Source organism: Tenrec ecaudatus, chromosome 12, assembly GCF_050624435.1.
Source record: "Tenrec ecaudatus isolate mTenEca1 chromosome 12, mTenEca1.hap1, whole genome shotgun sequence".
Classification (NCBI taxonomy): Eukaryota; Metazoa; Chordata; class Mammalia; order Afrosoricida; family Tenrecidae; genus Tenrec; species Tenrec ecaudatus.
Window position 1 is genome coordinate 82775786 of NC_134541.1, and position 25015 is coordinate 82800800.

Genomic DNA, 25015 nt, shown 5'->3' on the forward strand with positions numbered 1-25015 from the left:
GTATAGAAAGATGGAAACACTTTTGAGAAAGGTGAGCTAAGATGGTTAGGTGAATGTAAGGTGTTCTAATCAGAAAGCAGGTATAAAAATATGCCAACAGGCAAATTTAGTATTCATTTCATGAGAGGGTAGAATTTTGCTTAAATAATTGTAGTAGTAATAAAGATGGCAAATTAAGATACTATCAGGTTTAGGCATGTATAGTCTGTATTTTTGTAAGCCAGAGACAACACCTGAGCGGGTGACATGCTTTAAATTTGAGTTCAGAAAGGTTAATTTTGTGGCCCCATAAGTTACAGGAAATGCAGAAATGAGGCTGCTGCTGCCACGGTGGAGACATGGCCTTGGACAAAAGTGGCTTCAGTGAGAATAAGAAAGATATCCTGAAGTGACAAAGGAACTTGTTCATTTGTCCAGTGATGTACAAAAGAAAAAAGCATCCACAGCAATTGCTAGGTTCTTGGTCCAAATGATGGAGAAAATACCAACAAATTCAAGGACCTCACGAAGACAACACAAAGTACTCCGCCAAAAAGATTAACCTATGGAATTAAAGAGCGAATCTTTATCGTCTCATAAGCCCAACCCCAGCATACAACATAATAATATCTAAAAACCAGAAGCCGAGCGGTCTACTCTTGAGTCAATTCTGGCTCATAGCACTGCTGACTAGGGTTTCTAAGACCGTGAGTCTTTACATGTGCAGACAGTGTCATCTTTCTCCCTTGGAATAGTTGATGGGTTTGCACTGTTGGCCTTGCAGTTAACAGCACAATGCCTAATTTACAGAGCCACCGTTCCCCAATGAATAACTAGAGTCTTTCTTGTGAAGTTCTGTGCTGGGTGGTTGCCCACGGGTGAACTAGCAAGCTCCAGACCCGTGTAGTTTGTTAGGATCCAGAGATAAGCCTCGAGCACGCACACACACTGAACAGAGTTAGGCCACAGTTTTATTAAAGTATAAGATTGCTTCAAAAGAAATGAAGAGTGTTTCTTTTGAGGTAAGAAAGACACCCTTAAGGAAAGAGAAACTTTGCTTCTGGAGTGAAGGGTGTCCCCCTTCCAGTTGAAAAGGGACGTTGTTTATGGGAAGGTTTCCAGTTTTTCAATGGAACTTTCAAAGGGGAGGGGGTTACGGCTCTGCAGATGGTCAAGCAGCTTTCTAATTAGTTACTCAGTTCTTCCTAGGGTATCATGCATAGTTTCTCACAATTTTATCTCAGCTCCAGCCCGGCTTCGGGTTTGAATGTTTAAGGATTCATCTCCAGTTGCAGTCTTGTGTCAGGAAGGATACCAGGTGGATACCAGGGCCTACCTTCAAGGTTAACCTGTTCACCAGGCCTGTGCCCACAGGGTCCTTTGTTCATTCCCTTAGAAGGCAGGGCAGAAATCCTGTTCTGTTCCTAACATGCTTTGAAGGACAGATATTTTTTAGAAAGTAGAAAGAGCAAGTAAATACTGTACCACCCCTCCCTCTTGAATTTGCTCCATGTCCCCCCCACCAAAAAAAAAAAGTAGGGTTGAATGTCCATGTATAGAAAAAACTTTCTGATATCTTCTTTTAAGTTTTCTTCTTGTGCTTTGGTCTGTACGCAATCAAGATGGAGAGAGATGCTATTCCAAAGAGGAAAGTCTGAATGAACCAGAGTAGCCGAGCCCGGCCATTCGTGATGCCTTTATACCTGAAGAGAAAGGGGGTGGGGAGGGAGGGGCAAAAAGACACAAGGGAAAATTTAAACACCAAAATTCTAAGCCTATGGCTGAACAGAATATAGAATTATCTTCTATATTTTTAATTTGGTCATTCCATCTATTTTCATTTGAGTTTATTTCACTATTTGGCTCTAGCTTTAAAATGTTAACAGTCCACATATATTTTTAAGTATTTTTAACATGTACATTCAAAATGGTATGTTCTTTGCCCCCAAAACAGTCTTGCTACTTTCCAGGGTACCTTATTATAAATGTGTTTCTCATGTGATTCTAATATGGAAACACCGTGATAAAGGCCTAGTATAACTTCAGCACAAGAGCTTGGACGATAGACCAGATGTGAATCCTTGCCTGGCCAGCACCATGCCGGTGACTTTGGGAAAGTCACTCAATCTCTCCCAGACTGAGTTTCCTCATTTGAAAAATAGAAATAATAGTACTTATCTCACCAAGTTTTGAGATGAGTTATAAAAGATGAAAAGTACTTAGTAATTGGCACATAATAAATACTTGCTAATATATTCTTTCAAATTAACCTCCCTTGTGGTAATCCCGAGTGCGGCTCGGGGTCAATGTTAACTGTCAGAAGCCACACTCGGGATTACACCGCAGAGAAGTCCCTTAACTGCTCCCAGGCCAGCGGTGTCCTCTGCTGTGATCGCAGAGCACAGCAATCTGACTTCCTCTTTCCCTTCCGGTCCATTATCTGCATGCACTGCATGGGGCGGAACGGGGCGGGAAATTCAAAACTGCAAGTCTAAAAGAGACATACACACACAAACAGTGATACAGTGTAATCTGTGAGGATTACATTGTATCAAAGCAAATCACCTCAGATTTGCCCCTAGATCAGTCTCCAGTGCCCTGCCTGCCCTTTTACTGTCATTTGGAAAAATTTTTGCCTGGAAATTTTTGTCCATGGCATCAAAAAATTGTCACTTTAGCACAAAAGGAGTCTTAGACCAGATAAATGACAGTGACAGTGACTTAGAAGTACTCGCAGAATTGAGCAATAGCGGTTCATGGGGAAATTCATCATCGGGCACTGACACTGATCAGGTAAGTGACGACAGTGATGATTCTGCACCTGAGCTCAGTGATGTGCGAACTTGGTGCTCTATTGTCTGCGGTACGGATCAGGCAGCTCCCCCAAGATTCCCGTTTACTAGAGCACCTGGTATGAAAGTAGACGTTGACCACAACAACCCTTTGGCATACCTACAATTATTTCTGACCGATGAGGTCACTGAAAAAATTTTTACAGAGACAAACCGGTACAAAGAGCAACAATCCGCTACTCTGCTTCATAAGTTTTCAAGAAGCAGAAAGTGGGAACCAGTGACCAAAGATGACATTTTGAAATTTCTGGGCCTAATATTAAGTATTATTATATGGGAAACCCCTGCAGAAATGCTATTGAACCACCAATAAATTACTTGCAAGTCCATTTTTTGGCACCGTCATGTCAGAATACAGATTTCCCCTGATGATATTTTTTTCACTTCACAATGAAGAATTTGGGTACAAAATGACTGACATACTTAGACCGCCAGGGAGTTAAATTCCCTAAACCAAAGTCCACCAGCGTCAAAGTAGACCTTGGAGATCATCTCATGAATAGATTTGAGCAGCTTGCCCAGTGGTCCCGTGGATCTGTGTCTTCTTTCAACAGTGTTTGGATGGAACAGATGCAGGGACTCCCTGCCACCAGCCTCCAACTTCTACAGGCATAACCTCCTGGACCATCTTCTTGGCCATCCTCTTTTCTGAGACCACCTAACTCCGTTTTATTTTGTGTGTGTTTAGCACCAAACATGTGATCCACTTGTGAGTTCACAGATTCATCATAATTATTCTGCTGAGGCTGAGGCCAGGATTAAGTATCTGGTCAGTGTGCATCTGTGGCTTCTTACACCTATTTCTCTTGCATTTCCATTTCAACCCTGACAATGTGGCCTTAGAAGGCAAAGCTGCTGGAGGAGAAGAGCAAGGGGCCTGAGTGATTCTTGAAGCTGCCAAACCAGCACATGGGATGCACCCTCTCCCGGTGTATGGAAGAGTTATCTCAAGAGAAGTTGCCATGGAAACTACCCTGGCTCTGGGGAAGAATCTCAACTCGGCCCTTCTGGGCCTTCATGACATGTGTTCTACCCACACAGACCCCCATTTCTGTGACTTTCTGAAGAACCACCTCTTGCAAAAGAGGTAAAACTCCTCAAGATGGGCTGACCAGCCCCATGGTGCAGCTGGTGGAGTATGCCTTGGAGAGACTCTCCCTCAAGCAAGACTAAGAGCCTGCCAAGCCACCTCTGCCTCTGCCTGATTCCTCAGACCCTCTGTCTGAACCTGCCCTTCCAGCAGCATCGCCAGTACCTGAAAGTCCCCTCTCAAGCCATGGACTAAATGGAAGCAATAACGTTTCCTTTCGTGGGAGGGGGGGCAAGACTTGACAAATTGAACACAAATCATCAATAGCCACATGAATTACAGGGTAACATCAAAGATGTCATACATCAATGATGAAAGTAAGAAGTCAATAAAAAATAGAAAAGAAAGGAGAAATCAAAATGGATGTCAGGAGAAATTCTGGAAATTTCCCTTGAAAGTAAAGTAGTGGAAGCAAACAGATGACATAATGAAGAAAAGGTGTTGAACATAAGGTTTTTATATTATCCAGCAATCTTTCTACTCTGTGTGTACCCTAAAGTAATACAGAACAAAACACAACTGATATGTGAACACCCATGTTTACAGCAGCACTGTTCAAAATAGCAAAGAGATGGAGACAACCTAAATGTCCACTGGTAAAGGAATGGATAAATAAACTTTGGTACATGAATATTAATTATTACTAGAGAAACATTATAAAACTGTCAGATACCTCATGACATGGATGGATTTGGAAAATATGCTGAGTGAAGTTAATTAATCACATAAAGACAAATATTGTATGGACCACTGTTAGGAAAAAATCAAGATAAAAGTTTCTCATACCCAAAGAAACAGACTGATGATTACTAGGGCTGGTGTGTGTGTGTGTGTGTGTGTGTGTGTGTGTGTGTGTGTAGTAGTAGTAGTAGTAGTAGTAGTAGTAGTAGTAGTAGTAGTAGTAGTAGGCTGGGGAGCAGAAGGGAGAAGAAAAAGAAGGGGGGAAATAAATTAAAAGATAAAAGGCACATGATTTGAATCGTTCAAAGATGCCAACACTGTCATTTTGATATGGTGAAAATTAAAAGCACAGAATTCTTTGGGAAAGATGGAAACAGCACCTTCATAACTGTATAAACTTAAATGGAGAAACAATGTCATATTTTGATGATTTAAATCAAAGTTTTGTATGATTTTGTAGCAATACATTTTGTCTAACACTTCTTAATAATAAGGCCCTATGAATATCCTGTGTCCTTTAAAAAAATCTATTGAGATTATCTCTGTGGAATTAAAAAACCAAAAACAGTTAACCTAACCTTCTGATCTCATCTTTCTGTCTTGAATTTAATTGGTCCAGCAGCTCCCCTCATAAACCAGTGTTAAATGGGTCTTTTTCTTTTTATGGCACCCTAAGGAAACTAAGACAGATGTATTACTGAGAGACCTGGTTTGCAGCCCATCCATTGGTTGGAGAGGCATGTTTAACGATGATTTATTTACAATAAACCTGGAACCCCTGTAGCAATACTTTCTCACTTGCAAACAAGTGTGCATATATGGGGAGTTTTAAAAAGTTTGCGGGAGCCCCCATACCAGCTACCTGGACAACTGCCCCTCCCCGCAGAAGAATTTACTTTAGAGTATGGCACTGAAGCTGCAGTTTGGGGAGAGGGACATGTCTGATCAGAGCACATGGGAGCAGATGAAGGGGAAGGAAGAGAGAGTGGAGCACATCCTGGCTCACCAGGCCTGGAGGATGATATCCCCACTCTGAACAGCCAATCCAGAGAGTGGACCATATGGCTGATCCCACTACGTGACACGCCATCCCTTGCTGGCCCAGGGCCCTCAGGGGGACAACACTGGAGACTCAGTGTCAGGACTGGCCCGGACTGACCCTGTGACACCGAGGCAAACCACTAAAGGCATGAGGCAGAGCAACTGTGGGAGCAGAGCAGGGAACCCCCAAAGGAGTACAAAGGACAGACTCGGGCCAGAGCATGGTACCCCATTGGACTTGACTGGAGGACATGCCTTGAGTTAGAAAATCAGACCTTGATCTATTTCCAGGTTTTTCTTTCTTTTAAATTTTTTTCTTTTCATTAATTTATTCTTTTATGGGTCATTGGTTTTCTTTTTTGTTGTCATCACTATGTTCTCATTCATCACCTATCTTGCTATGGCTTGATTTTTGGTGCATATTATTGTCTCTACAGATCTATCTAGATAAGATGGGCTGGATGAATACTCTGGTAGAGAAAACAACAGGATCAATGGTTCCGGGGGGACATGGGAGAGGGGGAGGTGGGGGTAAGGAGGTGGTGCTGACCAATCCAGGGACAGGGGAGCAACAAGTCATCTAAAATGAGTGGCAAGGAGGGTGTGAGAGGACTGGTCGGGATTCAGCAAGGGTAATGTAACCGAGAGAAATTATTGAAACCCAAATGAAGACTGAGCATGATAGTGGGACAAGAGGAAAGTAAAAGTAAATAGAGGAAAGAATTAGGTGACAAAGGGTATTTATAGAGATCTAAATACTGGCATGTACATATGCAAATATTTTATATAGGAGGGTGGGGAAATAGATTTACGTGCATATATTTATAAGTTCAGTATTAAGGCAGCAGATGGACATTGGACCTCTACTCAAGTACTCCCTCAATGCAAGAACACTTTGTTCTATTAAATTGGCATTCTACATTGCACACCTGCACGACATGATTGCTGAAGAAAAATGCATGCATACGCAAATGTGGTGAAGAAAGTTGATGGTGCCCAGCTATCAAAAGATATAGCATCTGGGGTCTTAAAAGCTTGCAGGTAAACAAGTGGCCATCTAGTTCAGAAGCATCAAAGCCTCCATGGAAGAAGCACACCAGCCTGTGTGACCACGAGGTGTAGAAGGGACCAGTTATCAGACATCAAAGAACAAAAAATCATATCAGTGGGTGCCCATCTTCCCGATACGATCACTGAAGACAAACGTGTGCGTAAGCAAATGTGGTGAAGAAAGCTAATGGTGCCCGGCTATCAAAAGATATAGCGTCTGGGGTCTTAAAGGCTTGAAGATAAACAAGCGGCCATCTAGCTCTGAAGCAACAAAGCCCACATGGAAGAAGCACACCAGCATGTGGGATCACAAGATGTCAAAGGGATCAGGTATAAAGCATCAAGGAACAAAAAATCATATCATTGTAAATGAGGGTGAGTGCGGAGCAAAGACTCAAAACTCATTGGTAGGCAATGGACACCCCCTTACTGAAGGTTTGTGGGGAGGAAATGAGCCAGTCAGGGTGCAGGGTAGCAACAATGAAACATATAACTTTCCTCTAGTTCTTAAATGCTTCCTCCTCCTCCCGCCTCCTACTATCATAATCTCAATTCTACCTTACAAATCTGGCTAGACCAGAGGATGTACACTGGTACAGATAGCAACTGGAAACACAGGGAATCCAGGACAGATGGCTCCTTCAGGACCAGTGGTGAGAATGGTGATACCTGCAGGGTGGAGGGAATGTGGGGTAGAATGGGCGAACCGATTACAAGAATCTACATGTAGCCTCCTCCCTGGGGGGATGGACAGCAGAGAAGAGGGTGGGGGGAGACGTCGGACAGTGTAACATATGACATAATAACAATTTATGAATGATAAAGGATTCATGAGGGAGGGGGAATGGGGAAGGAGGAGGGAAAATGAGGAGCTGATATTAAAGGCTCAAGTAGAAGGCAGATGTTTTGAGAATGATGATAGCAACAAATGTACATATGTGCTTGACACACTGGATGGATATATGGATTGTGATAAGAATTGTATGAGCCCCCAATAAAATGATTTTTAAAAAGTTTGGGGAAAATGTCATTATCTTTTCATTCTATTTTTCTTCAAACTCTGACATATTTATTATACACACACACACTCACAGGAGGCTAAGTGAAAAGCATTATGATAGCTCTTTAGGTATCCGCTAGGAGTAGTCTTTATAGATTGCCTTGAAGGCGACAGGGCTGATTATAAAGAATTGTTAAGAAAATTGAAAGCTTAACTTCTGGCAAGATGGCAAACTAGGCAGATTCCCTATAAAGACCACTTATAACAAAGACACAAGAGACCTAATGAACTGAAGATGATAATCTTGGAATACTGGCATTCAGAGGAAGAGATAGAAGAATGCAATGAATACTGACTTGGAGAAGAAGCTAAGCAAATGCAGTGAATGAGGAGACAGAAGGTGAATTGTCAGTCAGCCTGCTGCACTTTGACCATTTTGAAATTTTTCAAGCAGCATTCTATACAAGCTATGGTCTGGCACAATTTGTGGCTAGCAACCAGAAAAGGTGGTTTCTCTTTTGTTCCACACATTCTCTTGGTGATCAGAGGAGTGACCAGCCCCCACTCTCACCCACCCAGCAGCCAGTGACCCTGCCCTTGTGTAGCTCTTAGTCCACCTGAGGTCAGAGCTCCACCCTCATGGATCAGGCACTGAAAGCATCACCTCTGAGCCTAGGAGTGCATGAACTCCCCCACATCAAAACAGTGGAACACATAGTTCTGGGTCCCTGGCCAACTCCTCCTATAAGCAGCCCTCATCGGCCTTAGGAATTTCTTCCAGGAACACACACCACGATGCTCACCATATGAGCCAGCACAAACATCCTGACTTCAGCTACCATCTGAGCTGGCACAAAATACTTCAAGATCAGATACCCCACCCCTAGAGACCCTATAGGCTGGTAGAAACTCCAACTAGGATGAGTCTCCCACCCCACAAACTCCTAGGCCGGCAGAGGGTGCCAACTCCCACCGAGTGCTCTGCTCCCTCCAGTTTTCTTTGTTTTTGTTTATCTGCTTCTTTTTTCTTCTTCTTGATTTTTATCCTTTCTTTCTTTGCTTTCCCTTTCCTTGTTTCTCCTGCCCCTTCTCTGTTTCCCTTTTCTCTTAGTTTCTTTTTTAATAATTTCATTTTTATTTGACACTTCTTCCCCATACCTCCATAGTTTTGCTTGTTGCATTTTACTTTATTTTATCACTTTTATTTTTCCACCAGTATTTTTACTTTCCTTTTGAAATTTTTATTTCTTTCTGCTTTTGCCAACTTGCCTGGGTTCTTTATGTATTTATTTACTTATTTTGGCTGTTTGTTTCTTTTGTCAATTATTTCCCATTGTTCCACAAAAAAGGAAGATAGCAACCACACCCATACAGCCCAGCCACATCCCTAACTCTTGCAGTCACATTTACTCTGTGAGAGCTGATATCGATTGCTATTCCACCTAATCATTGATAGCAAGCTACAAAACTCTCAACTGTGTTATAAGAATAGTAAGAGAATGTTTTCACACACACTCAATTATCTGGTCAATAGGTAAGGTGGCAGCAACATATAATCAATTAAATAAAAATAATATACCATAGTGTCTCAGAAGCAAGAGACCATTTCAGTTCACATGAAGAAAAAAGGCAGAATTTCTCAAATACATGACAAATATGTACAGCCTGAAGTCTTTGCTGAGGTAGAAAAGGCACTGGAATGAATGAATAAGGGAATTTAAAAAAATAGTATTTCAATTCCTTCTGTAGACTGAAAGAAGTATAGACAAAACCAAGAAAAAAAATAGGAGAAAACCATCTGACATATCATAATCAGACTTTCAAACTAAAACCAAAGGCAAAGGAAATACTGTGAGAAAATTTCAGGAAAAGCAAAATGTTACCTAACTAAGAGGAAGCAATAAGATTTCTCATCAGTAATGGGACAGACAAGAAGGCAATGGAATGACATATATAAAATTCTGAAAGAAAACAATTTCTTACCAAGAAATATACACTCAACAAAACGGTCCCTTGAGTCTGGTGGTGATATTAGGACATTTCTAAATAAACAGAACTTAAAGGAATTTCTAAAACAGATCAACTTTATCAGAAATATTAAGAACTTTGGACACAGAACCAACAACAGTGGACAACAACCTGAAATCAACATATATGACAACTCTACACAGAGGTGAAGTATATAGAAGTATATAAACCTAGATATAGTAGTATATAAGACAGCAGATTGAAAATGGATAACTGACATATCAATTTGTAATAAAAACAATTATACAATTACAGATTAAATGGAGGGAATAATGCAGTTACAGAAAGTTCAAATGGAGAGGAATTCAACTAAAATTCAAGATTCAAAAGACTATTGAAAAGATTACAGGATACATTCAACTAAAATGAGTAAGCTTCATCAAAATAAAATAAGAAAATCATAAATATTTAGAATACACTAAAGCAGCTACAGTTAATAGATCAAATGATCTATTGCACTAGGTAAATCTGCTGCACAGACCTCTTTAGAGTGTTGAAGAGCAAGGATGTTACCTTGAGGACTCCGGTGTGCCTGACTTAAACCATGGTATTCTCCATTGCCTGAAATGCATGTAAAAGTTGGAAGTTGAATAAGGAAGACCCAAGAAGAACCAATGCATTTGAATTATGGCGTTGGAGAAAAATATTAAAAGTAACAGATCTGGAAACACAGGGAATCTAGGATGTATGAACCCCTCAGGACCAACGGTGGGAGTGGCGACACCGGGAGGGAAGGGGGTGTAGAAAGGGAGAGCCGATCTTGGGGATCTATGTGTAACCTCCTCTCTGGGAGATGGGCAATGAGAAGGTGGGTGAGGAGAGACGCCAGGCAGTGTAGGATAAGATAAAATAATTATTTATAAACTATTAAGGGAACAGGGGGAAGGGGGGAACGGGGAGGGGAATAAAAAGAAACCAAGCTGATTGCAGGAACCCAAGAGGAAGGCGAATTTTGAGAATGACGAAGGCAATGAATGTATAAGGGTGCTTTACTCAATTGATGTATGTATGGATTGTGATAAGAGTTGTATGAGCCCCAATAAAAATAATTTATTACCACCACCACCACCACCACCACCAAAAAAAAAATTATTAATTTTTTTTAAAGTACCATGGACTGAAAAAAAAAAAACTTATCCGTGTAGAAAGGGGGTCAGAGTGCTCCTTAGAGGTGAAGATGGCAAGACTTCATCCTAAATATTTTGGAAATGTTGTCAGGAGACACGGTCCTCGATGAAGGACATCACATAAAGTAGAGGGACAGCAAAAAGAGGAAGGCCCTCAACACGATGGATTGACACAGTGGCTCCAACAATGGGCTAAGGCATGAGAACAACTGTCAGGCACTGGGGCAAAACACAAAGGGAGTGCAACAAAGCAATGAGTCGCCAAGGAATCCCGAAGATAGCCTTCAGAACTTGGAGGGCAGGGCTTGGCACCCCATCAGACTTAATCAGAAAACATATATAAGGATCAGCAGAAAGACCTGGAACTATTTATAGGCCCCCGTTTCCTTCTCTTTTTTAATGTCTATTTATATAAGGTAGGCAAGCTAAATAATCCCGAGGAGAAAACAATAGGACTGATGGTTCTGGGGGCACAGGGGAGAGGGGGAAAGTGAGGAAAGGGAAGGGGGAGCCAACAAACCAGGGACAAAGGAACACAAGAGATCTAAAATTGATGGCAAGGAGGGTATAGAGTGCCAGGTGGGATTTGGTCAAGTGCAACGTAGCTGAGAGGAAATACTGAGAACTGAATGAAGGTCGAAACTGATAGTGGGACAGGAGGAAAGTAAAAGGAAATGGAGGAGAGAGCTAAGAGGCAAAGGACATTTACAGAGGTATAAATATAAGCATGTATATATGTAAATATATACACATATATTGCAGGTCTATGTACATATATTTACATGTTAAGTATCAAGGTAGCAGATATACATTGGGCCTCTACTGAAGTCCATCCTCAACACAAGACCACTTTGTTCTAATAACCTGGTATTCTGTGACACTTACCTTCCCTATATGATTGCTGAAGTCAAAATGGGTACATAAGGCAAATGTGGTGAAGAAAACTGATGGTACCCGGCTATCAAAAGAGATAGCGTCTGGGGTCTTAAAGGCTTGAAGATAAACAAAGCGGCCATCTAGCAGGGAAACAGCAAAGCCCACATGGAAAAAGCACACCAGCCTGTGTGATCATGAGTTGTTGACAGGATCAGGTATCAGAAGACCCGAAACAAACAATCAAATCAGCGTGAACAAGGTGGGTTCAAAGTGGAGAATCAAAGCCTATCTGTAGACAATTGGGCATCCCCTCACAGAAGGATCACAAGGAAAGGACGAGCCAGACAGGGTGAAGTATAGCACAGACAAAACACACAACAATCCTCTAGTTCTTCATTGCTTCGTCCCACACCACTATCATGACCCCAGGTCTACCTTACAAATTTGGCTAGACTAGAGCATGTAAACTGGTACAGATAAGAGTTTTCCAAACACGGAATAAAGGACAGATAAAGCCCTCAGGAACAATAATGGGAGCAGTGATACCATGAGGGTAGGGCAAAAGTGTGGAGAAGAGGGAGAAAGAGGGAACCAATTACAATGATCTACATATATTGCCTCCCACCCACCGAGGGGGATGAACAACAGAAACGTGGGTGAAGGGAAAGAGTAGATGATGTAAGATATGAAAATAATAATAATTTGGTGGTGCTGACCAACCCAGGGACAAAGGAGCAACAAGTGATCCAAAATTAGTGACAAGGAGGGTGTGAGAGGCCTGGTAGGGATTCAGCGAGGGCAATGTAACCGAGAGAAATTACTGAAACCCAAATGAAGGCTGAGCATGATAGTGGGACAAGAGGAAAGTAAAAGGAAATAGAGGAAAGAACAAGGAAGCAAAGGCATTTACAGAGGTCTAAATACAGGCATGTACATATGAAAATATATTTATATAGGATGTGGGGAAATAGATCTACGTGCATATATTTATAGGTTTAGTATTGGGGAAGCAGATGAACATTCGACCTCCACTCAAGTACTTACTCAATGCAAGAACACTTTGTTCGATCAAATTGGCATTCCATGATGCTCACCTTCCCGACACGATTGCTGAAAACAAATGTGTGCATAAGCAAATGTGGTGAAGAAAACTGATGGTGCCTGGCTATCAAAAGATATAGCGTCTGGGGTCTTAAAGGCTTGAAGGTAAACAAGCGGCCATCTAGCTCTGAAGCAACAAAGCCCACATGGAAGAAGCACACCAGCCTGTGTGACCATGAAGTGTAGAAGGGACCAGGTATTAGGCATCAAAGAACAAAAATCATATCATTGTAAATGAGAGTGAGTGCAGAGTGGAGACCCAAAGCCTATCTGTAGGCAACTGGACACCCCCTTACAGAAGGGTCATGGGGAAGAGACAAGCCAGTCAGAGTGCAGGGTAGCCACGATTAAAAAAACAACTTTCCTCTAGTTCTTAAATGCTTCCTACCTAACCGACTATCATGATCCCAATTCTACCTTACAAATCTGGTTAGACCAGAGGATGTACACTGGTACAGATAGGAACTGGAAAGACAGGGGAATCCAGGATAGATGACATCTTCAGGACCAGTGGTGAGAGTGGCGGCGATACCAGGAGGGTGGAGGAAAAGTGGGATAGAAAAGGAGAACCAATTACAAGGATCTACATATAACCTCCTCCCTAGGGGATGGACAACAGAAAAGTGGGTGAAGGGAGACATCAGACAGTGTAAGATATGACAAAATAATAATAATTTATAAATTATCAAGGGTTTATGAGGGAAGGGAAAGCAGGGAGGGAGGGAGAAAATGAGGAGCTGATATCAAGCAAATGTTTTGAGAATGATGATGGCAACAAATGTACAAATGTGCTTGGCACAATGGATGTATGCACAGATTGCCCCTAATAAAATGATTTTTAAAGAAAAAATAATTTATAATTTATCAAAGTATTACAAGGGTGGGAAGGTAGGGGAAGGAGGGGAAAAAAAGAGGAGCTGATACCAAGGGCTCAAGTAGAAAGAAAATGTTTCGAAAATGATGATGACAACATATGTACAAATGTGCTTGATACAATTAATGGATGGATTGTTGAAAGAGTTCCCAATAAAATGATCTATAAAAAAAGAAAGACCAGTAGGGGGATCGCTGTATCATACGGTAGCTCAATTTCCAACTGTTTTAGATATCACCAAATCGATTTCCATAATGGCTGTAAATACCTACAGGTCCCCCAGCGGTGGACAAGAGTTCCTATCTCTCCGCATCCCCTCCAACACTTGTTACTTCTGATTTCTTGAATTGGGCTATCTTTGAGGGTGTTAGGTGGTATCTCATAGTTGTTTTAATTTGCATTTCTCTTATGGATAGAGATCTGGAACATTTTATCATGTATTTATTGGCCATTTGAATTTCTGCCCTTGAGAAACTCCTGCTCAGGTCCTTTGCCCCCATCCTGAGTGAACAATTTTTTTTCTTGTTGTAGTTTAGCAGTGTATTGTAGATTTTAGTAATAAGGCCTTTGTCTGATGTGTCATTGCTAAAGATGTTTTCCCAGTCTGTAGTCTCTCTTATTACTCTCTTGGTGAATTCTTTCGATGTACATAGTGTTTTATTTTTAGTATGTCCCATTGGTCAATTTGTGCCTCCTCTGTGTAGGTGTCCTTCCTGATTTCTGGTAGCCTATGTATTCCCTGTGCCAAGGTTCTCAGGTTTGTCCCAATTCCCTCATTGATGGCCCTAATAGTTTGGGGTTTTCCCTCAAGGTCTGTGGTCCACCTTGAGTTTATTCTTGTGCATGGAGTGAGGGAAAGGTCTTGCTTCATTTTCTGCAGCTATGTATTCATTTTTTCCAGCACCATGAATTGAAGAGGGCATCGGCTTCCCATTGGATATTTTTGGGCCCTTATCAAAGATCAGTTGTCGGTACACTGATGATTTTATTTCTGGGTTTTCAATCCTTTTCCATTGGTCTGAATATCTATTGTTATACCAATACCACACTGTTTTGACCACTGTGTGGCTGTGTAGTAGGTGGGCATATACCCTACTGGGCATATACCCAGAAGAGACAAAAAACAAACTAGGGCCAGACACTGTGCCCCAATGTTCATCGCAGCACAGTTCACAATTGCAAAGAGTTGGAAACAGCCCGAATTTCCATCAACAGATGAATGGATTTAAAAAAAAAACAACTCTGGTACATACATACAATGGAGTATTACGCATCCCTAAAAAGCAATGATGAATGCATGAAGCACATCTCCACATGGGAAGAACTGGAGGAAATTATGCTAAGTGAAGTAAGCCAAGCACAAAAGGACAAGTACTACATGAGTCCACTGAGGTAAGCTCAAAAAAAAAAATTCAAAAGGGGCATAGGGAAAAAGATGCTGTACACATACGTCCCTGGGGTGAGGTCCAGGTAATATGGCAGGGGCCAGACTAAACTCAGGGAGACACCTGCCTGGCACAATCGCTGATGACAATGGGTGCACAGGCAAATGTGGTGAAGAAAGCTGATGGTGCCCGGCTACCAAAAGATATAGCACCTGAAGTCACTGAAGACCTGAAGATAAATAAGCAGCCATCTAGCTGAGAGACAAGAAAACCCACATGAAAGAAGCACACTGGCCTGTCCCAACTAGATCACTGAGGAAAAAGTGGGTGCATAAGCAAAAGTTGCGAACAAAGCTGATGGTGCCCGGCTTCCAAATGATATAGCATCAGGGGTCTTAAAGGCTTGAAGACAATCAGGCGGCTATCTAACTAAGAAACAACAAAGCCCACAAGGAAGAAGCACACCAGCCTACCCCAACGCGAACACTGAAGACAAAGCGGGTGCAAGAGCAAGTGGGGTGAAGAAAGCTGATGGTGTCCAGTTGTCAAAATATATAGAACCTGGGGTCCCATAGGCTGAAAGATAAACAAGGGGCCATCCACTTGAAAAATAACAAAGCCCACATGGAAAATGCACACCGGCCTGTGAGATGACAAGGCATCGAAGGGATCAGGTATCAGGCATCAAAGACACACACAAAAAAATCTTTGGGTTGTGATAAGAGTTGTATGAGTCCTAATAAAATGTTTTTTAAAAATCATAGCATTGTGAATGAGGGGGAGTGCAGAGTGGGGACCCAGGGGCCATCTGGGGGAAATTGGACATCCCCTTGCAGAAGAGTTGTGGGGAGGTGACGAACCAGTCAGAGTGGAGTATAGCAATGATGAAACATACAATTTTCCTCTGGCTCTTGACTGCTTCCTCCCCCCACTATCATGATCTCAATTCTACCTTACATAACTGGCTGGACCGGGAGATATACACTGGCATGGATAGGAACTGGCAATAAGGGGAATCCAGGACAGATGAACCCCTCAGGAACAGTGGTGAGAGTGGCGATATCGGGAAGGTGGAGGGAGGGTGAGGGAGAAACGGGAAACAGATGACAAGGTCTACATGTAACCTCCTCCCTGGAGGACAGACAGCGGAGAACTGGGTGAGGAAGACGTTGGATAGTGTAAGATATGATAAAAATAATAATTATTTTATAAATTATCAAGGGTTCGGGGGCAGGGGGGAGGGAGGAGAAAATGAGGAGCTGATGCCAGGGGCTCAGGTTGAGAGTGGGTGTTTTGAGAATGATGATGGCAACATATGTACAAATGTGCTGGGCACAAATGATGTATGTATGGATTGTAAAAAGAGTTGTATGAGCCCCTAATAAAATGATTTTTTTTTTTACAAAAAGAAAGAACAATTGTAAGGAAGGTGCAGGGTCAGGCAGTGTTTCACTCCGTTGTACCCAGAGTTGCTATGACTCAGAACTAACCTGATGGGCCCTAGCAACAACTAACCTGCCGTTTAATGCAAAGCATCGAGCGCTTGAAATCTTCCCCTACTTTCACTTAGCAATTCCATAGCCTGGAACTCAGCCTAGAAAACAAATCAATTTTCAAAAGAAATTATGGTACTGCTTATAAAAATTTTTAAATGATTTAAAAAGTAAAGTTTCCTTGATAGAGGGTTATATAAGTAAATTTTGGACTTAGCGAAACAATATGAGCTCTAAAATGATCTACAACAGAGATTCTAACAACTTGGAAAACGTGTAATTTTTGATGTAACAGATATAAATCTGAACATATAGCCCCATTTTATCCCTGGTTAAAAGTGAATTCTCCAAAATATTATAAGTAATTGATTTTAGTGAGTGGAATTTTGGAGGCTGCAAGTGTACTATATATCTTCGTTATTAATTTACATTCATTCATCTCTTACTTCAAAAGGAATATTCATTCAGATTGATAGTGCCTAGGATATTGTCCAACATAGTACGCCCCAAATTTTTTTTATTAATTTTAACAATTTATTGGGGCGCATACAATTCTTATCACAGTTCATACATATACATACATCAATTGTATAAAGCACATCTGTACGGTCTTTGCCCTAATCATTTTTTTCTCCTCTTTTCTTCTTTTACATTTTATTAGGGACTCATACAACTCTTATCACCCTCCATACATATACATACATCAATTGTATAAAGCACATCCATACATTCCCTGCCCCAATCATTCTCAAGGCATTTGCTCTCCACTTAAGCCCCTTGCATCAGGTCCTCTTTTTTTTTCCCCTCCCTCCCCTTTCCCCCCTCCCTTATGTGCCCTTGGTAATTTATACCTCGTTATTTTGTCATATCTTGCCCTATCCGGAGTCTCCCTTCCCCCCTTCTCTGCTGTCCCTCTCCCAGGGAATAGGTCACATGTGGATCCTTGTAATCAGTTCCCCCTTTCCAACCCACTCACCCTTCACTCTCCCAGCATCGTCCCTCACACCCTTGGTCCTGAAGGTATCATCCACCCTGGATTCCCTGTACCTCCAGCCCTCATATGTACCAGTGTACAGCCTCAGTCCTATCAAGGCCTGCAAGGTAGAATTCGGATCATGGTAGTTGGGGGGAGGAAGCATCCAGGATCTGGGGGAAAGCTGTGTTCTTCATCGGTACTACCTCGCACCCTAATTAACCCATCTCCTCTCCTAAACCCCTCTATGAGGGGATCTCCATTGGTCGACACTTGGGCCTTGGGTCTCCACTCTGCACTTCCCCCTTCATTTAATATGGTATATATATACATATACATATACACATATATACACATATATACACACACTTATATCGTTGTTTTGGTTTTTTTTTTGCATGATGCCTTATACCTGGTCCCTTGGCACCTCGTGATCGCACTGGCCGGCGTGCTTCTTCCATGTGGGCTTTTTTGCTTCTGAGCTAGATGGCCGCTTGTTCACCTTCAAGCCTTTAAGACCCCAGACACTATCTCTTTTGATAGCCGGGCACCATCAGCTTTCTTCACCACATTTGCTTATGCACCCATTTGTCTTCAGCGATCCTATCATGGAGGTGTGCAGTCAATGATATGATTTTTTGTTCTTTGATGCCTGGTAACTGATCCCTTCGGTACCACTCGATCACACAGGCTGGTGTGTTCTTCCATGTGGACTCAAGTATTAAGGTGGCGGAAGGACCTTGGGCCTCTACTCAAACACTCCCTCAATGCATAAAAAAGATTTCAAGACCATGGCAATAGTGACCTGACTTCTCTAGGCCTGTTTTGCCCTGCCCTAAAATAATTTTCAATTAAGTTTTTGAAGACTCTCACATATGCTTGAAATATAAATAAACAGATTTTTTCTGGGACTGTCTCATATTAGCCTGCCCTGATATCTGCCAAGTGATAGCCCATTCTGTGATTTTCAACATATTCTATACTCCAAAAGTACCTGCAGAGCTGGAAAAAAATACAGATTATTGTTTTTCATTTTGTTATCAATGGGGTTGAGAAGAGTCTATGAGCCAGCACCAATTTAATAGCACATAACAGCAACAAACAACATGACTCTAGTCAGACCTCCAAAACCAGAACCTTGGGGCTGGCAATCAGACAGGAATGTTTTGAAAAAGGCTCCTCAGGTGATTCCATTGTGAAGCCTGGATTAATTATAATAATTTGCTCTTATATGAGCTATATGCAAATTTTTAATGATCTAAAGTAAATAACTAAATAATTGATTAGTACAAATAAAGTGAACTCAGTTAAATATTTACTGAACACTTCCTCTGGGCCAGTTTCAGTATTAGGCATGGGGATTTGAGTTTATCTTCATCCTACAAGTGTGTGAATTATGTAAGTGTGGCTACTTTCAACTCATATTGGACATCAAGAAGAAATTGAGAAAAACCTATTCCAGAGACTCACTTGCACAATACCATGGCATACAAGGACTCTCCCACATGAATCAGCCAGGTAAGCCAGTACCTGAAACAACAACAAAGAAAGCCAGTCTAATTAAAAGTAGTGGTTATTTGTTGATAAACTATAACACTGATCTCAAAAAGGTACCCTAGTTGGAATTTGCCCCCTCTGATACATATAAGTACAACTTCAGGTCTTCCTGTCTCCAGTGAGCTTGCAGCTTCTGTGTTCGCCATCCATCTCTGCAGATCTCCTTACCCATTGTGCACGAGGGTCTGATGATGGTCCACCAAGTACTGAGTGAAGGGGCCCAGAGGGCCAAGGCTCTGATAGGGAATACTCTGAGGCCAGAAGACAACCCACTGAAAGAGAACCAGACGCACAAAACAGCAATTAAGTCTCATTTAAAAGATCAGCAAGTTAGAATTAAAAACAACAGAGGCAAATATTGTTATATACACAATCCTATATACTGATGATCTATAAGTGGAACTATAAAATAGATATACAGCCTGAAATGATGTGGGAGGGTGAGTAGACTATACCCAAATATATATATATGTAAGTTTGACAGAACCTATTAATATATACATCGTTACCTTTGCTGCAAATATATCCATGAATGTGGTAGAGCATGTAAAGGATAAACATAACCAAATCCCTTGAGAAAATGCTGGCTTTGAGGGCTGAGAACCATAGTCTTGGGGGAAAGTATGGTCAACTGACATATAACAGTTCACAAAGACAATGCTGTACATTCTATTGTGGTAAGTAATGAATGAGATCTTGAAAGCTTCTCAATTTTTAATTTCAGGAAAAAATTGTTTTATTCTTTACTTTCATAGTTATCAACATATATATTAATATATACATTTAATTAAATGTTACAAAAATGTCATGCTTGGCATTACAGTGCTAAAGACCAGTTATTGGTCTCTCCTATCAGAAGAATGAGTGATGAAAGTAGAAAGGCATATGGAAATAATTAGTTCAAATGGCTAATGGGCCATACAAACATCAGTCTCCACAGCCCTGAGACAACAAGACTAGATGATGTCCAGCTACCACCACTAACTGCTCTGAAAAAGATCCCATTAGAAGCTCCTGCGTAGAGTGGCAGAAAACAATGTGGAACAGAGCCCATGATCATAAGCTTCCTAAGGTCCTCCTTAGTCACCCTTCAGGTTTGGAACTGAGCTTACCCCGTGTTAGAATACTCGATCATTTACGGTCATAATGACAACATTTTCCAAGGACAGGAGGTTAGTAAATATGGAGAAATAGGAAGAGAAAACACAGGGAGAAAGTGGGATAAGCAATGGTACATTGAGGGAATTGAAACAAACTGTGTATGAATTGTTGAATGTAAAATTGATTATCTGCTTTGCAAACCTTCACCTAAGTCACAATTTTTTTTAAAAAAATCAAGTTTTTGCGTTTGAGAGACTATGAAATAATCCTGTAAAACCATCTGCTCTCAGATAAGGTAAGCAACTGCAAGGCAGAGAAACTCTGAACAAAGTCATCTGGGCTCCAGCTCTTGACTTTTGTTCTGAAAAACTACTCTAATAGGGGATATACACGAAGGAGGCACTGTGGTTATTGGTGCCCCCGGTACATACCTCCTACTCTTGATGAATGTTACCAAGAATTTTATAAAAGCTTTTAGCACATTTTAAGAGTTTATGTACCTGAGATAGCTTCTTTGCTAAATAATGATGACTCGAACCAAAGCCCTGTTTAATTTAGAATCCCTTTTGCTTTCCTCTTTCTCCTCTTTCATAGGCCCCGGTGGTACTGCATGCAATCAGTCACTAACCTAAGGATTGGTGAATAGAACCCATTTACAAGGGCTGTGAAAGGAAGGTTTCCCTAGAGGTCACGGACAAGGAAACCCCATGTAGTTTTACTCTGCAGTATGTAGGCTCACCATACGTCAGAATTAACTTGATGGCAATAGGCTTTGTTTTGATCTTTTATTTCACTCTTTCTATCCTAGATTAGCAATGATAAACTGTAGAATCCTCTATTGAGGATTTTGATGTGCTAATATGGCCCTAGATTTTGTAATTGTATCAAGCTTTTCTGAGCCTTTATGTTGTAACTTCTGCCACCTTAGGTTTCTCACAGTTGCAAAATGTATTGTGCCACTCAAACCTAAAACCTAAGAGCAATATTACCTCTCCCACAGTTTCAAAACCCAAACTGAAATTTAAAATCACCGCATCCTTCAAAACTATAAAAGCAGAGTTTGGATCCACACTGTTTGAATTTGAAGTCTCCCTAAGCATATGATCAAGAATCAATAATACTGAGGAAAGAAGTTTCAGATGCACTGATGATATTGGCTAAAAACAAGTGTCCGGAGCCACGAGGCCCGGCCATTACTTGGAATTTATTAGGACCACATTTGCCAGTTCCCCACCTGGGAGTCAACCCCAAAGGGCTTGTTCCTAACATAATTTGGCAAATGGATGTTACCCATTATGCAGAATTTGATAATTTAAAGTATATCATGCATGCATAGATACTTATAGAGGGTTCATACTTGCTACCCCCCAAACGGGAGAGGCCACCAAACATGTTATAGCTCATCTGTTGCACTGTTTTTCCGTCTTAGGTATTCCTAAACAAATAAAAACAGATAACGGTCCTGGCTATACAGCAAAGGCTTTTCGGAATTTCTGTGATAAATTACAAATAAAACATGTCACAGGGATCCCTTATAATCCTCACGGACAGGGAATGGTTGAAAGAGCCCATTTATCTTTAAAGACTACCATTGAAAAAATTTAAAAGGGGGAATGGTACCCCACTAAGGGTACCCCCAGAAATATCCTTAATCATGCTCTCTTTATAAAAAATTTTCTAACATTGGATGATCACGGAAAATTCGCCGCTGGTTGCTTTTGGCACTCTGAATCTCAAAAACAATTCGCCATGGTAAAATGGAGGGATCCATTAGACAACTCATGGCATGGTCCAGACCCAGTATTGATCTGGGGGAGAGGCTCAGTCTGCGCCTTTCTCAAGAAAACGATGCAGCCAGATGGCTGCCAGAACGATTGGTAAAACAAATAGATAAGAACAACTTGTCCAGGGAAGAGATCATTCCCTGAGAACATTTTTCCTGTTTCTTTCCCCAACAGGAAAATGGAGCCTCAGAAGTTTTGGTCGATCCTGGCCTTGCAATTTATCCGCATCAATGGATTCGTTGCCGGTAACCCACACCAACCTGTGAATGTAACTTGGATAGTCACTAATGGACAGGGGAGTATATTAAACAGCACTTCTCGAGAGGCATCACCCACCACATGGTGGCCCTCATTAGAGGTGCCGCTTTGTAAAATGTTGAGAGGGGACGACAGAGGCCAAAATAAGGATCGGTTATGTAATCAGATCCGATTCGGCCTCGCCGAAAAGGAATTCTATGTCTGTCCTAGTAAGAAATGATCACAGGTCACCTGTGGTGGAGCCGACTCCTTCTTCTGTGCCAGTTGGGGTTGTGAATCTACAGGCAGCATCCATTGGCACCCCCCAGTACATGGAGATTTCATCACAGTTACTGGCTTCACTCGAGGGAATGAACCATGGGTTAACATCTCTTTCACAATAGAAGGCCGGGCATTTCAAAGTTGAGAGGACCCGCAGATGTGGGGACTTAGACTCTGTCAATCTGGATATGATCATGGCTGCTTATTCAGCATTCGACTTAAAAATTCAGTTCCTTCTCGGGAACCTGTCTTGGCTATTGGCCCAATTAAGGCCCTGGGCAATGAGATGAGTGTCTCTAATGATACCAAAACGCCCGGCAAAAACACCACAAGTATGTCACCTAGAGTATCTCACCCCCTTTGGGATGTGATGAAGGGAACTTTTCAGCTCCTTAATGCATCACGCCCTGATCTCACGGATTCCTGCTGGCTCTGTTATAGTGATCAACCACCTTGTTGTGAAGGAATAGCTGTGTTGGGGAGTATGCCCTTCAGAGTAATGTGAGCTCTTGTCGTTGGGGCAAAACTATAGGAACTTTAACCTTGCAAGAGGTCCAAGGCCAAGGTACATGTATAGGTAACCCATCATCTCCATATTTACATCTATGCAATAATACGTTGCCCGTAAACTCATCCGAGGGATTTTACGTCCCAGATGATGATGTGTGGCGGGCCTGCTCCACTGGACTGACCCCATGTGTTAATGCTCAAATTTTAGAGCAGGAACAAGCTTTTTGCGTCCTTGTCAGATTGTGGCCCCACATAGTTTGTCGATCTAATAGAGAAATGATGCTGGCTTTTTCCAACAGTGGCCCCATCCTCAGACAGAAAAGAGAGGCCCTAACAGCCTTGACCGTTGCCCTTTTGCTAGGCTGGGGGCCGCAGGTACCGGGACAGGCGTGGCCTCTTCGGTTTACCATGAAAACAATTACAAAAGCTTGAGAATTGCTATTGATAATGATCTGTAGGATTTAACTGATTCTATCCAAGATCTCCAGGAATCAGTGTCTTCTTTAGCCAAAGTGGTCCTCCAGAATAGAAGAGGGCTGGATCTTTTGTTTCTTCAGCAGGGCGGCCTTTTTGCGGCCCTCAAAAAAGAATGTTGCTTTTGTGCTGATAAAACAGGCCTGGTTAAAGAATCTTTAGCAAAAGTACGGGAAGGACTGGCCAAAAGAGAGCATGAACGACAGACCAACCAAGGCTGGTTTGAGGGTGGTTCACCCAGTCACCATGGCTTACTACGTTGGTGTCCACCCTATTGGGCCCTCTCATAATATTTTTATTGAGCATTTCATTAGGGCCTGTAGTATTTAACAAGCTCATGGCTTTCATTAGACAACAGATTGAGGCCATCCAGGCAAAGCCTATACAGGTCCATTACCACAGCCTTGAGATGTGTGAACAGGGTGGCTCATACGAGTAGTTATGATAAGACCCCCTGCCCTTCTGTGTTGAACTGGACAGTCAGTGACGGATAAGATTGGGCACAAGGCATACCAACCTAAGACAGACTTTGGTTTGCTCCCATCCTCTATAAAAATGAAGGCATTCCATTGATCAATGACGGGTAAGGATGATTCTTGATGCCTGATGACCCAAGACAGACGCAGTTCCCGAAGGGATTTCTCTCGGCTTTGAAAAAATATATAAAAGGGGGACCTGTCCGGAGCCATGAGGCCCAGCCATTACTTGGAATTTATTAGGACCTGTCCGGAACCATGAGGCCTGGCCATTACTTGGAATTTATTAGCCTGAGCTCTGCGTATTCTTCCAACCCAGCCTACGTGACAGAGCACTGCAGCTGTGTTTGACATAATTATCTTGCCAGACATAGATAAGGAAGTCTCTATCTGTCTGTACGATTCTGTTCTGGGTCACTATTCCCGGAATGAACTCTGCTTGCAACCTTGGGTAAACATGTGTGTAATGATTATATATAAGCACGTGCATCTTGCTTCCCCCACTATTGTTCTCAGGGAAATATCTGCAGCTTGCTTCCCCCATTGCTGGCCTATATAAGCTGTAACTTTCCACTCAATAAACAAGACTTGATCAGGTTATTGTCTTATCTCCATTCCTCATGCCTCTTGTCCCCCCAATTCCCACTCTCTCCTCCAGGATCCACATTGAAGTTCCCACGGGACGGGACAAACAAGATTCCAAGAAACGACAGAATATTAGTTGTAATGCCCCAATAAACAGATACAGGGTTAGAAATACTCTTTTGTATATGCCAAGAAATTTGTAAGGCAATCAACTTATAGAGATCCATGTTTGTATCCATTCTAAAGAAAAGTGATTCAACAGACTGCAGATATTACCAAATAACATCATAAGAAAATGGCTGTCTTAGATAAGATAGGCAGGATAAACGATCCGGAGGAGAAAACAATGGGACAGATGGTTCTGAAGGGACATGGGAAAAGGGAGGCAGGGAAAGGGAGTAGGTGTTAACAAACCCAGGGACAAGGGAACAACAAGTGACCTAAAATCTATGGTGAGGG

The 25015-nt window shown here is 41.9% G+C and overlaps 1 protein-coding gene across 1 annotated transcript in view; it reads right to left on the reverse strand.

Moving 5' to 3' along the window:
- Positions 1-933: 933 nt before the first annotated feature.
- The window catches only part of TMEM254 (transmembrane protein 254), a 29749-nt gene continuing 5667 nt past the window's right edge, over positions 934-25015 (reverse strand). Inside the window, exons 2-4 of the mRNA XM_075564215.1 lie at positions 19276-19379; positions 19021-19080; positions 934-1682 (exon numbers count right to left, since the gene is read on the reverse strand). Of these exons, the coding sequence (XP_075420330.1) occupies positions 1562-1682; positions 19021-19080; positions 19276-19379 (285 nt within the window). The 3' untranslated portion in view covers positions 934-1561. The remainder of the gene's footprint in view (positions 1683-19020; positions 19081-19275; positions 19380-25015) is intronic.